The 14,737-nt window shown below is 41.1% G+C and overlaps 1 protein-coding gene across 23 annotated transcripts in view; it reads right to left on the bottom strand.

The window, feature by feature from the left end:
- Kif21a (kinesin family member 21A) overlaps positions 1 to 14,737 on the bottom strand; it is a 127,584-nt gene that overhangs the window by 30,772 nt on the left and 82,075 nt on the right. For 19 of the 23 annotated variants that reach the window (XM_041671756.1, XM_041671757.1, XM_041671758.1 and 16 more), the window contains 14 exons: positions 12,729 to 12,819; positions 11,858 to 11,984; positions 11,272 to 11,460; positions 10,850 to 11,049; positions 10,039 to 10,146; positions 8,149 to 8,217; positions 7,739 to 7,953; positions 7,478 to 7,631; positions 7,093 to 7,287; positions 6,431 to 6,532; positions 5,579 to 5,744; positions 5,080 to 5,100; positions 1,392 to 1,452; positions 528 to 582 (listed from right to left, as the gene is read on the bottom strand). In XM_041671756.1, the coding sequence (XP_041527690.1) occupies positions 528 to 582; positions 1,392 to 1,452; positions 5,080 to 5,100; positions 5,579 to 5,744; positions 6,431 to 6,532; positions 7,093 to 7,287; positions 7,478 to 7,631; positions 7,739 to 7,953; positions 8,149 to 8,217; positions 10,039 to 10,146; positions 10,850 to 11,049; positions 11,272 to 11,460; positions 11,858 to 11,984; positions 12,729 to 12,819 (1,753 nt within the window). The remainder of the gene's footprint in view (positions 1 to 527; positions 583 to 1,391; positions 1,453 to 5,079; positions 5,101 to 5,578; positions 5,745 to 6,430; positions 6,533 to 7,092; positions 7,288 to 7,477; positions 7,632 to 7,738; positions 7,954 to 8,148; positions 8,218 to 10,038; positions 10,147 to 10,849; positions 11,050 to 11,271; positions 11,461 to 11,857; positions 11,985 to 12,728; positions 12,820 to 14,737) is intronic. The other 4 variants (XM_041671759.1, XM_041671764.1, XM_041671766.1 and 1 more) reach the window with 1 other exon arrangement.

Raw genomic sequence — 14,737 nt, 5'->3', positions numbered from 1 at the left:
ATTGAAGACTTATCATGGGGAAAATGGAGGATCTGATAGCCTTGGGCTGATATTCCTACAAAAAAAGAAAACTGATCAACACTTACTGGTGTTTATTGCTGAGCTAGGGCATGGTTCCTAACTCCCTCTCCCTAAATTTCTATTATAAATAATCTCAGAATACTTTAACAAGGAAGAAACACTTAAAAAAAAACAGTGCTAGAGTTTCACAAATCGTCACATAAGTGACTGATACTCACACCATCATAGAGTTGACCACTTCACTAATCAATTGTTAAGACTCTGCTTCCATTCTACATTGTATCATGAAGAAATAGTGTAAGAATTTAGTAAACCCTAAGTCTCGAGTGAGAAGTTTTTAAAAATATTTTTGAATTATTCCTTATAGAGAAGATAAAATTAGTTCCTTATGGACGAGAGAGGCTGAGCTTCTGCTCTACTGAGAGCCAGACAGGAAGCTGAGCAGTTCACTCGTGAGATAGAGAACAATGGGAAAACAGTTGCCTGACATTTGTGACGTTCCTTACCTTGTTCTTTGATTTCACTTCACCACAGAGCTTCATGAGGTCTGAAGACAGCGTGCTGCATATAAATAAGGATCAATTAAGAGATTAAATTAAAAATTACTACACAGAACTGCATCTCCTTTATGTGTACAACTATGAAAAAAATTAAGTCTGTGGAAAACACAGAAAGGTAACATTTGAAATTCAGATAGATTTATTAAAAATTAATCCATTTTTCTTCCTTAAATATTTTATTTTGAAATTTATGACAGGCATGTCTTTGGTTTTCATATTACTGTTCCTAGGGCTATTATTGACCATAAAATTAAAAATTATTTCTATTTTAAGGTAATTGCTTAATGCAGTAAGGGTTGAGTGTTAACAGTCTTATATGATGGCCTGGAGACACGGCTCAATGGTTAAGAACATTTACTGCTCTTATAGAGCATCTGAGTTCGTTCCCAGCACCACAATGAGTGGCTCACAGCGGCCTGTAGCTCCAGTTCCAGGGCATCCAATACCCTCTTGTGACCTCTGCAGGTTCCTACACTTATGTGCGCAAATCTCCACAGACATACACAAATATACATAATTAACTACACAAATACACATAGTTAAAATGAAAGAAAATCATAAAAGGGGCTGGAGAGATGACTCAGAGGTTAAGAGCATTGCCTGCTCTTCCAAAGGTCCTGAGTTCAATTCCCAGCAACCACATGTTGGCTCACAACCATCTGTAATGGGGTCTGGTGCCCTCTTCTGGCCTGCACAGACAGAATATTGTATACATAATAAATAAATAAATAAATATTAAAAAAAAAAAGAAAATCATAAAAGAGAACGCTACGGGAGTAAGCCAAGTGTGGCGGCCTCTGTAGCTCTTACCTCCCCTCCGACCCCGGGCTGTGTAAAGGTGCCTCTTCGTCACTACTGTCCTCTTCATTTTCTACAAAGAAGGGAAAAAACGCCAAGTGTTGCACGAGTTGGATGCGGACCTCATCCCCAGGCTAGACATACACACATCAGCTCAGCGTCTCAACACCGACACTTTGATGTGGATTGCTAAATCAAAATAGACTGTAGAAAAAATACTTCTAAGAAGCGCCTTTGTTTGCATGTGTTAGGATGAGGAGAAATGTACGGAACGTACAGGAAAATGATGAGTTTGAATGGTGAAACATGGAAAAAACGGTATTCAGAGAATGGGGATTCGGTTATATATTTACCCGATGAGTACACACCTTTACTTTATTTTTTTTAATTTAAATTTATTTATTTATTAAGGATTTCTGCCTCGTCCCCGCAACCGCTTCCCATTTCCCTCCCCCTCCCCCATCAAGTCCCCCTCCCTCATCTGCTCGAAGAGCAATCAGGGTTCCCTGACCTGTGGTAAGCCCAAGGACTGCCCACCTCTATCCAGGTCTCGTAAGGTGAGCATCCAAACTGCCTAGGCTCCCACAAAGCCAGTACGTGCAGTAGGATCAAAAACCCACTGCAATTGTTCTTGAATTCTCAGTATTTCTCATTGTCCGCTATGTTCAGCTAGTCCGGATTTATCCCATGCTTTTTCAGACCTAGGCCAGCTGGCCTTGGTGAGATCACTTTTTGTATACCGGTCCTATTCAAACACACACATTCACTGATGAAAAACAAAAGCTCACACAAAGGCTGCACCAGCTCCCATCAGTACACTTGGCCAATCACTAGCCTCCTGAACACATAAACTTTCTAATACTGTACCAATTATGCAAGCTTAGTAAGGTACCTTCCCCCGTCTCAAAATTTCAAGTAGAAGGAGCATATATGAAGCTATTCAGATGTCACACAACAGCATGCATGTCATCCACAGGGACACGGAAGACAAAGACAACAGGTGTGCATGCAACAGCTGTGCCAACTACTGCAAAAACTGCCACATCAGCAAAAACTGTAGCAGGCAAGGAAAAACAGAAATAACTAGGAAATCGGCAGCTTGAGACCGCTACAAACATAAACTAGTTAACTGCCAGCCATCCCCTAACACATATGCAGGTTCTTAAAACTCGCATTTTATAACAAAGTTATTCACAAAACGAAATAATTTAAGTGTATAATGTACGGCGTTCACACATTTACATTGTGTAAGTATACTATGGACACGGATCAACCAATTCCTTCCTCTCTTCTAATGTTCCCTTCCTTCAACCACTGAGTACACACCTTGGAGAAAGTTTAGTAAAGATTGGAAATAATATCTAAGATGGAACCATGTCTAAGATTCAGAGAGGGGAAGGAAATGGTGGTCTTGAAGACAATATGCATCTCAAACCCTTTTCTTCAAAAGAGTCCTCTGTTTGAGGACTTAATCCTCAAACAGAATATTGAGTGTCTAGGATAGTTGAATTAGTTAATAATATAAAATTGGGGTTATAAAGAAATGGCGAGGTATGGCACTTTCGAATGAGAACTATCCCTTACAGGCTCAGGTATTTGACACTTGGTCCCCAGGAGGTGGAGCTAAATGGTGAGGCAGTGCTGCCTTGTGGGCGGAAGAATGTCTCTGGGGGTGAGCTTGGGGCATTTACAACCTTGTCCCGCCCCTTTTCCAGTTTGTTCTCTCTGCTTGGTGTTTGCAGTTGGATGTGATTTCCTACCCTTTTCCTTACAGACAGTGGGGGAAATGAATAGAACTTGAGACATAAGGCAGAAGTTCAAACTCAGTTTTAAAGAATACTTAACTCCTACTTATGAATATACGCCTTCCAGAGGGATAACTTATGCTTTGTATATACACAACATGGTCAGAGCCAAGAGAACCCCATTCCAGCCGGTCACCAATTTAGATACGTCTTCCAAACTGAAACCGATGTGAAGTACTTGCTCTGGGGAGCTAGCACACAGTCCTTAGCGCGAGCACAAGCCCATCAGATGTGCTTCTCACCGAGCAGCACTCAGATTCAGACAGACACAGAACTCCCAGGTGTTCTGCTCGCCCGTACCAGGGTAGAGACTTTACCATCTAACCTCCCTGGAAGTGAACCAAATGTTTGTGCTTCTCCACCATTTCTTAATAAGTTTTTATATAAAAGGGATGCGTTGGCATTCAGAAGTCGCATATGAAACAGAACTAACGCAGAAGCCCTGTGACTTCTTCCTGTAGAAACACCTACTTGCAAACCTATACACACCTTGGCTAACTTCCAAAACACCAACTCTCCCAGTATCCCTGGTCAACGACAAAATAATAAAGGACGCTCACGAGGTCTAAACTATACAAACAATGGTTGATGCTGACTAAGTGCTTTCTGTATGGGGGCCTAGAATCTGGTACAAGTTAGGCACATATACTAAAGACCCTTGGCCCCAACAGGAACCTTGGGTGGTGATAACTGTCCAGTACATTTCCCTGGCTCAGCCTGCTGTGTTTGGTTTCTAGGGCCTGCACTCTCTATGGTCTCTCATGGACAGAAGCAAACAAAGGAACTTGAACGTGGCCTCCTGTGGGCTCGTCTGTGAGCTTTCCCTTATACTACAGCTGTATGTTCTTATAATTCTCAATAAATCTTAACCACACATACAACTATATGCTAAGTTTCATGAGGCTCCTAGAAAACCTGTACTAGAATAGGGGTACAGTAGAATATATGCTCCTAATAAAGATAGGAATAACATGAGAAAAGCAAAGATGTTCCTCAAAATGTTTAGGATCACTAAGTGTAGTAAGGGGTGGGGATCCCGCCTTAGCCTCTAACGTTAAGTTTCACCATTATAACCCATGTACTTTTCCTGCAGAGCACTGATCTGCTGGTACACTCCTTAGCTGTGTGACCCTTCGTCCTCTTTTTGTTTTATATACCAGCTCAAATCCCATACCCTCCCATATCTGGCAGAGATGGCTCAGAGGTTAAGAGCACAGGTTGTTTTTCCAGAGGTTCTGAGTTCAATTCCCAGCAACAACATGATGGCTCACAACCATCCATAATGAGATCTAGTGCCATCTTCTGGCATGCAGGTGGAATACTACACATAATAAGTAAATAAATCTTTAAAAAAAACCTTCTATGTGCAATGATCCTCTATAGTCTCTTCTACATTGAAAATATGATGCTTATGATTATAATCATGATATTAGTGTGCTCTAAGTCCTTGTATTTTATTCCATTTATAAAAATATATATTCTTAATTTTCTTTTTTGAAGGAATAGATAAGACTATATACTAAAGGAACTTATCTATGAAGTTAAAACAATGGATGCAAGTTAATACATATATTATAAAAAATTAAAAAGGAAAATAGACTGCATGTTTTCCTGTAAGAGAGAAAGCATTCAGAGAACATAGCTAATCCCACAATTGAGCTCAAATGACGGTTAGCTCAAGCCCACCTCTTTAAACATCTAGGGATTTCCAAATCAAGAATGTTTAACACAAAGATTTAGTGGGTTTTGTTTTTTGATCATGAATATGTTTCAAAGAAGGTCATGCAGAAACAGTGGCTACCAACGAAACACTGCGAACTATGTGGCACAATTAGTGCACAGGACAATTAGTGACTCATGCAGCTGTCGACACACAGAAAGCTAAACATACTCACCTAGTGGGGCGCTATCTAGATCTGGATAAACAACAGCAGAAGGAAACAAAAAGCAATAGTCCAATCAAAACAGATCCAACGTTAAAGTCTCACATAGCACAAGATCACGCTCCAATGTTAAGATACACGGAACAGATGCCATAACAAACACAGATGCATTTTAGCACAGTTAGGTACACGGCGTAGAGGGAATGAGACTTGGTTAATCTTTTAAGTCATTTAAATAACCAATTCAGAAACTTTCCTTGTCTCCTTTATCCAGAAAAGCCAATGGTTTAATAAGGTTAAGTAACCTTAAGTGAGTAATTTTCTTGCAATGACAGTAACTACTTTCCCCCGAATTTACATACACATGCGAATTAAAGTAAGAATATTTATTAAAAGTCTAAGTACGTATAGCATCTATTCAAACAAGCCATAGAGGAAGGAGATATAGATACCATGTCCAAAGAGCAAAGCCACCATGCAAATCATTGACGTAAAATTTAATCCAAATTACCTTGCAAAGCATGGCCTAGTAAGGCATCCAGCTCAGGGTTTAACTCGGCCTTCTCCTTTAACATGTGGAATAAGAGCTGGTTTTGTGTAGCACTGGTGATTTCAGTTTGCTTGAGTCGACCTTCAAGGACTTTAATCTGAGCCTCTTTCTGGGCAGCCTGAAGACCCTGAAACAACCACAGAAGCAAACTCTTAGATCATAGAAATCAAAGCCCACTACATTAAAATGCTTAGGATGCTGACTGTGATATCAGACAGACCTTAATGCAAACCAGCTCTTCTGCTTGCTTTGTTAAGAGGTCTCAGAGCAGTTTCCCTGTCTGAGAGAGCATCCTCCCGACCCTCAGTTCCTGTGTGAAGAGCTATGAATCAAGACCTCCTTGGCTGGCACATCGTAAGGATGAAGTGTGAGAAGGCTGTGTAAGAAGGGTCTAATGCAGGTCTAGCATGGGGAGCAGGTGACTCAGCTGTCACCGCCTTCAGCAACTGGGAGTAAGTGTCCGACCGGTGACAAATTAGGCTTACATTCAAAGAAGTAGGGTGGTATTTCTCCAGTCTGATTTTCTTTTGAGATGTACAGAGCTAGCAGCAAGCCAGTTGTGATACAAAATCTGTTTTCCCTGAAAATCTTTTGTTGAAATAAAACAGGCTTTATTTTTTTCTTCGTTTATTTGTTAATATACAGAGCCAGTAAAACCAATACAGATGCTCATAACGTTTTATATAGCTCTAAAGAAAAATATTTTATTTTTCACTTAAGAATTTTATTTTCACTAAGAGGAGGGTGACTGGAAGAAGATATTCAAAACTGAAATGGTCAAAATGTAGGCTTTCGAGAAAAGTTAAATCTCACCTTATTGATGCCCATTGACAAGAAGTGATCCAGCAGGTATCTGGCTTCAGTAAGGGTACAGGCATTAATGACAGCAGTGACATCCAGTGTCTCACCTTCTTCCTACATCAAACCAGAGGGGAATGATCATTATTTAATTTGGATTTATTTAAACAGAAGACAACAGGCTACGGAATAGACTTGACAGTGTGGATAAATCAATAACCTACTCAGGAAAATATTACATGATTCTCACAATAAACATGTGTTCCAGTCAAAAGTAGACATGAACAGCTAAAAATTCAACGCAAGACATAATAAACGATGCATGTATAATATAAGAACATCACAAGGTCAGATAGAAATCAGGAGAGTAGACTATCTGTTCTACGTATAAAACCTAAGAATCAGATTAAACCAATAAATAGAAAATGACAGAATATAAAACTCAACATGCTCTTAAAGATATATAGGACAAAAGTTCTTCTCCTCAAGCTATTAAATAGCTTTAGAATCCTGAGCATCATATCTACTCATACTTCTAGCATCTGGTAAGGGCAGGAGGATAAGAAACTGAAGGACATCTTTATTTACACACACAGAGTCTGAGGGCAACCAAAGTAAGAGACCTTCTCCCACAAACAAGTGAAAACAAGAAACAAGCTGTCTTTTACAGTACACACCTTTGCCTCCTCCATCTGCATGATGTTAGCTTGACAGTCAGCAATACTGTCATTGATGTAATCTATATTCGCAGTTAGAGACTCCACCTCTTCACTGATGCTAACCACGTTTTTATCTCCCTCTCCACTCTCTTTCACTATCTTCTCTCTCCTTTTTGAAAGTTTCTCTCGTCTTTTTGTGAGTTCTTCCCGTTGCTATGAGAAAAGGAAAAAAAAAATCAAAGAAACCCATATTGGAATTAAGAAAATTTTAAGAAAACTCACACACAGTGCAATCAAGACAAAAATGACACTATAGAAGCAGACAGTGATTCCAAGAACAAGCATGGAAGAGCAAGACTAACAGCCAGCTAAGGAGGGAAGATCTAGTTTCTATTTCCCATACCCTGAGGAGTCTGTTCATGTCGGCCTCCATGTTGGAAATGGTCATTTTCTGCATGATGATGTCAGTCACACGGCGTTCAAGGAGCTGCCATTTCATGCGGGCTGTCTTGGAAGTGAACACCCGGCCAGTCAATCCCTTCCTCTGATATTTATTCCTGTAATCAATTACAAAGACAAATATAACTACTTATGACCTATTTACATAGCATTCAATATGAACACACACAAGGACTGCATCAGGGCAATTCAAAATCAGCAGGACCTGGTTCCGTTTGTTGTAGGTGATGGTAACGCCTGGACCCTTGCCACAGGAATCCTCATTTTCTGCTGGGTGCCTGCCCTGGAGGCATCTGCTTCCCCTGCAGCTGCACTGGAACCTGTGTCCTGGACAGGGCTGTCAGACGAGCTCAGCTTCCGAGTGACCTTCCCAGCTACTTTATCAGACATGGGCCTTACTTGCCGGCGGAGAGCTGTCACCTGGAATAGAGGTTGGTCTAAGCTTTGTCTGTAGAAATGTGTGTTACAGGGACTAGGTAGAGTGGTAGAGGATTTGCCTATCACATGCAAAGCTCTAGATTTAATCCCCAGCACCACAAAGTAAAAAGAAAAGAAATACATTATTTTCCCCAAAGTCAAAATGGCCCCTCCAAATGGTAAGCTTGCTTACTGTACCTCTTCAGTTTTACGTCGCAGAACTACTTCTTGATTTCTTTTCTGGGCTTCCAGAAGTCTAAGTTGATGCTATAAAACAAGATTTAGCACGCTGAAATGGACAACTGAAGCACAATGTAGTGCCCTGCCCTTAGGCTAACACGCTCCCTCTTACTGCCAGGAAACACAAGTTCTTCGCACTATCTGGGCTGATGACCTCATACCCATCATAGGGCTATTGCTACTTTAATACAGCAAGCAATGCTGAAACAGCCGTCTCTGGGCTGGTGAGACGGCTGAGCAAGTAAAAGCAAAAACCCAAGTTCAAGCCCCTGAAAGTACATGGTGGAAGGAGAGAACTGCCTCTCGAATGCTGACCTCTGACCTCTACACTTGCACCATGGCATGTGCATGCCTATATCATCGACCAATCAAACAGGGGTGGGGGTGGGGACAAAAAAAAAAAAAACCCAATCAAACAGAAAGTCATCTGCATGCTTACTGTTACTACCAGGGTGGTGCTTACTAAGTGCAAGCGCTTTTCCAAGTGCTTTACAGATGCTTCTCATCCAGTTGTTCTTAGACAGTTAAAGGACTCACTGAGGCACAAACAGTAGAAGACCTGTCTATTTTTCAAGAGTCATGTTTAATACATACAATAAGTAAAATTGTTTTAAACATGGGAAAACATACACTCATGCAGTTAGGCCCTGGATGGTAACTTGGGTGTGCTGGCTAGTTTTCGTCAACTTGACAGGAACTTGAGCCACCAGGGAAAAGGAAACCGTAAGTGGGAAGTTATCTCTAGCAGACTGTTCTGTGGGCGTGTCTGTGGAGGTGTGTTCTTGATGAATGATTGATGTAGAAGGCCCCAGTCTACTGTAGCCAATGTCATCCCTGGGCAGGTGGTCTTGAGTTTTAGACGCAAGCAAGGTGAGCAAGGCATGGGAACAAAGTCGGTAAACTGCTTTCTCCATGGTCTCTGCTCAGTTGCCGCGTTCTAATGTGAAGCAATATTTTTTTTTTACATTCATCAATAAGATTAAAGTGAAGATGTGGGGCCAGCAAGATAGCTCAGGGGGTAAGAGGCACTAGCTGCCAGGATTGACAACTGAGTTCCATCCCCCCAGGACCTGCATGGTGGAGGAGAACTAACTCCTGAAGGTTGTCCTCTGACCTCTGCCTGAGCACCGTGGCACCTGCACTTGCCCTCGAGCTCCTGCTCCCTCCCATCCTCTCTCCTCCTTCTCTTCAACTAACCATAATAAAAGTAAAAACCAGACTCTCTGAACATAACGGACAATCAGGACTACTGAGAACTCAAGAACAGTGGCACTGGGTTTCTGATCCTACTGCACGTACTGGCTTTGTGGGAGCCTAGGCAGTTTGGATGCTCAACTTACTAGACCTGGATGGAGGTGGGGGGTTCCTTGGACTTCCCACAGGACAGGGAACCCTGATTGCTTTTCGGGCTGGGGGGGGACTTAATTACGGGAGGGGGAGGGAAATGGGAGGCGGTGGCTGGGAAGAGACAGAAATCTTTAATAAATAAATAAATTTAAAAAAAGTAAAGATTTTAACAAAAACAAGGGTGTTTTTGATGAATTAGACTACCTTCAAAATCTAAATTCATGAAAGTAGAATTCTGAAGGTAAAGACAAAAATGCTTCATGTTCTCAGAAAATTATCTTTTATCAAGGACCAGTTATCATCCCAGATGATACATCCTGGTCACCCCGCTTGGCAATGAATCGGCCCTAAATAGTTATACTGAATTACTATAATCGAGATGTGATAATAAATGTCATTTTATATAACTAATACTTATTGCCCTCAACCTAAACTTACGATAGTTAAAAATTTTTGCCTCCATTCATAAAACAATCTTGCACAATGGCAGAGTCTACTCACATCTCTTTTGCGTTGATCCTTTTTCAGTTGGGCAATTTCCCTGTTTCTCCTAGACTCTGTCAGTCTGGCTTTCTCTTGTTCTTCTTTCATTTGTTTCATTAGACGAACCTAAAGTTAGATATATACATTATTGAACTTACTCCATCACCAGATACATTTGGTAAATTACATGGAAGCATGTGGAATCCACAGTGTATTTTAGTCAACTAGATGATTATATTTTCAATGAACTTTTGTCAGGTTAGCTAGTGCTCTATGTATGAAATTTTGATACTTAGTATCAGTAGCTGAGTGAGCCCGAAACAAGTTCTATAACCTCTGTAGGCTTTGACTTGCTCATCTACAATGCCCTTGTGTACTGTGAAAACTCAGTGGATTGATACTGGAAGATGTTATAGCAGAGTCTGGTACAGGGAAAGAACATAATAAATGTGGTTATGGTTATTACAACAACCATACAACATAAATTATTTACTTCTTAAGTCATGTCCATGTGATTATTTTAAAGAAGCTGCCTTGATTTTGGTGCAATATTTAAGATAATCCCTACTCAAAAATGGATGTAAGCATGAAGTTTCCTTGGCTTTGCGCTACTCTACGCATGGAAATAATACATATCAAGCTCTAGATGTTACCTGTCGGTGAATGAGAACATGATCAGACAGACAGACACAGGAAGCTGAGTACCTCTTTAAGCTGGTAGGAAATATGGGCTACTCTTCTATTGACATAAGAGCGAGCCACAATAATAGTTCTGTTTCAAGCTCTCAAGCCCGTCATCCCCCGAGCGGAAAAGGGACGGTAACAGTACCTTTGTCTTCTTCATTTCCATGACATCCTGCTGCAGTTTCTTTAGCTGTTTCTCATACTGAGATTGGTTTTTCAGCAGCCTGGCATGCTCTTTCTGGGCCGTTTGCAGTCGCTGTAACTCTTTGTTCATGGCGTGGAGCTTCTTTTCATATTCACACTTCACTTTCTTTGCCTTTTCTTCTGAGTATGACTCTACCGAGCCTGGGTGCAAAGGGGAAAAACACAGGGTTCTTGTAAGGCACGGCTTTTCATTTCACAGACTTGGAACAAACACCCAGTTCCCAGGCCGAGATCATGCCCGAGCTCTTCTCTCCTGGAGGTTTGGGCTCACTTGCTTTATTATCTACTCAAGTCATTCAGTGATGGCTAAGCTTTGCGACTGACGTGCTTCGAAGGCGGACAGCGACGCCACGAAAGACCCACCTAAGTTCTGGAGCACCTGGTCTCTCTCCAGCTGTGTGTCCCGGATCTTATGCTGAAGCATCATCAGCTTCTCCTCGTACTGCTTCTTCAGCGTCTGCAGCCGTTTCTGGCTGTTTTCGAGCTCATCAATCAGCTTCTGCTTAATTGCAATTTCACACGTGATATTCGCTAAGTCGGCTTGATAGTTAGCTATTCACAGAAGACAAAAATACTGAGAGTAGGCCAAAAGATCGTCATCATCATACCAAGCAAGAATGTAAAGCCATTATCTACATTCATGCAGTGGCTCGGCAGCTGTGTGGGGAAGTTCCCGGCTACACCATACTCTAAAAAGAGACTGTTCACGGTGGCCAATGGCGGGTGCCGAGTGCACTGAAGAAATGTGGAAATCACAGTGACTAGATCTAATGTAGAAAGGAACAGCTCTTTGGCCTAGAGCATGCACGAGGCTAGAGTAATCTTACAGGTCATATTGTTTTCATTTGATATAAAATAGAAAATGTTGAGGTTCCCACCAACAGCTTCCCAATGTGACCAGCTCACTTCCCGATGTGAGCTTCCTGCCTTCCTGCTCAGGAGTAGGTACCTTTTTCATCTGACTCGGAGTCAGATTCGTCAGAGCTCTCTCCCCCTTCAATGTCATCCTCCTCTTCATCTTCTTCTTCCTCCTCTTCCTCCTCCTCTTCATGATCACTCACCTCCTGATTGTCTTCCTGCAATGTGATTTGGGACTGTTAACAGCACAGTATTGGCAAGCAAACCCATCTCCTCAGTAGGAGAGGTGCAGAAAGACAGACCTGTCATTGTGTGTGTGTGTGTGTGTGTGTGTGTGTGTGTGTGTGTGCGTGTGTGCGCGCGCGTGCGTGCATGCTCCTGTATGCTCTGTACATCAACACTTATCTATGCAGATGCCAGAGCAGGATGTCCAGTGTCTTCCTCTGTCACTTTCCACCACACTCCCTTTAGCCGGGCCTGTCATTGGCTCTGAACCCAGTGCATGGGTTAGGCTGGCTGGCTGGTGAACTCCCAGACAGAATCTGTCTGTCCTGCCATGCCAACTCGGATCGCAGGCCATGCTCAGTTTTTACACAGATGCCAGGGATCTGGGAAAGTCCTCACACTTGCCATGGGGCGTCTACCCACTAAGCCACCTCCTCCCCGAACACTGAATCTTCCTTTTCTTTAGTTCAAAACCACTGCAAGAGTTTAAGGTCACTATGCACTAACTTTGTCCTGCAGAGGTCTTCATCTCTCATAGTATCTCATCTGCATGCACACACAATTTTCACAATGCACTAGCCTGAGATTTGTCATACTTAAGAACTGACCACTCTGAAAAAAAGTCCTCAAGGAAGCAGGAAATGGCAGATATGATTTAGTTCACAGATATGACTCACTTCCATCTAGTTTGTGTATGTTAGTGACCAGGATTTATAAGTTTATTCTCCCATACTTACCGCTTCCAATCCATTATTTTCTTTCTCTGAAATGCCCTTTTCTTCTTTCTTCTCCTGGTCAGTGTCTGCATTATCCTCCTTCCCAGACACACTTCAAAATCAAAAAGATAGAAAAGGAATATGAGATAAGTACAAGGGAAAGTCTTCACTTTCTTTTCTCTCAGATTAAAAAAAAAAGAACAATTTGTAAAAGCGAAATGAAAGGGTTAATCACTTAACTAAGCAAAGCTGCTCTGTCTGATGATTAGAAAAAACAAGGTCTCACCACGTGACCAACAATGTAAACATTTACAGCACTGAAGCAAGTTTCTCTTCTAGAAATACTGACAACAGGCCATACACCTAACTGTAAGAGCTGATGAGACAGTAACGGCCAATGAAGTGGAACACACCGCAATTTAAATTCAAAAGAACCCCAAACGGAAAGTTTGGGCTCCCATCTAAATTCATGAAAACGTCTCTCATATAAATAGAAAGCTACAAAAGGATGCTTTTTAGTATCCTAATAAATTTAAGATTAATTTTACAGCTTCAAAATCACTGTGCCACAGTGAGTCTGTCTCTATGGCTGTATCCATCAGTGTTATGGTTATTCTTAGGCTGTCTGCATAGCATATGGCGTTTTCTCATTATATTAGGACTCAAATTCCAAAATATTATATTAGGACAGTGTGGGTCACCAAATTCCAGATTGACTGAAGGTCAGGCTGTCCTCTGACTGACTCAGAAATTGCAGAGCCTGCTACAAGTTTCACCATAAAAACTGGAGCCGTTTGCTACAGGCACAACCACACAATGGTTAGGGCTCAGCTCATTTAGCTCTGGTAGCCAGTCCTAAGCAAGGGACGAAGACTACAGTGAGTGAATTTTTTGCAGACCCCAATCACTCTGATCTTTCTTGGGTTTAGCAGGCATAACAAACTACGCACAGACGTTACACTAGACTCCGATGTTTTAGTAAAGTAATGTTAACAAAGCAAATCTTATATAATCTATATGGTTTGTGTTATTAGTGGAATTTTAAACTCATTAAGATTAAAAAGAATAGTCAAATACAGCAATATTTCCAAAGAAATTTTTTCTAGAAAGCATTTTATGATAGTCACTTTACCATTAGATATTCTGCTAGATAAAGAGCTTCCTGATTCATACCTAGGCTTATATCTAGGTTATAAGCAAATAATTTGACCTCATTTGGGTTCTGTTATTATTATTTAACTCTAACATTTAACTCCAGGTTCTATTCTTGCATATTTTTTATAGTCAGAACAATAATATGAATATTTTTCCTCCTAAGCAGTTTCCTTTTTAATTTTTTATTTATGTGATTATTTATTTGATCTGTCATTCCCATTGAGCTAGAAGTCTCTTGAGAGTAAGAATCACATGTGTATGGTTATCACTCATTCATCTCCAGCCTGCACAGAATAAATTAAACTAGTTTTTATTAAATGAGTCAATCCTTATTAATACCTGTGTTTGAGGACTCCTATGTGTCTCACATACCAGCTGAGTTAGAGTGGAAAATAAGGTCGGAAATATTATAAAGATGCATGGAACACAGTAATGCCTTTGGAGTGAGAAGTAAAGGCCAATAATAATAGCAATATAGGGCTGGAGAGGTGGCTCAGTGGTTAAGAGCACTGTTCTTCCAGAGGTCCTGAGTTCAATTCCCAGCAATCATATGGTGGCTCATAACCTTCTATAATAAGATCTGGTGCTCTCTTCTGGCGTGCAGGGATACATGTAGGCAGAACATACTATATACATAATAAATAAATCTTTTTTTTAAAAAAAGATATAGCAATACAATAGTCATAACTGGAGTCAAACTGCCACAGACTTTCATGGATGTCATTAAATCACTGGATTAGAGGAAAATAAACTGGGAGAAAACTAGGAACCATATGGAGTGAACAACTATGACAGATGGAATCATAGTCAAAGGCCAGCAACACATACTCAAATACTACTGCGCTAGAGGCTGATCCCAAGGCTTACTTCCTATT

The sequence above is a fragment of the Microtus oregoni genome, unplaced genomic scaffold, assembly GCF_018167655.1.
Source record: "Microtus oregoni isolate MIOR12 unplaced genomic scaffold, Mior012 000022F_ref0000154, whole genome shotgun sequence".
Taxonomy (NCBI): Eukaryota; Metazoa; Chordata; class Mammalia; order Rodentia; family Cricetidae; genus Microtus; species Microtus oregoni.
Note: the sequence above shows the minus strand (reverse complement) of the source record. Positions and strands in the feature narration are given on the sequence as shown.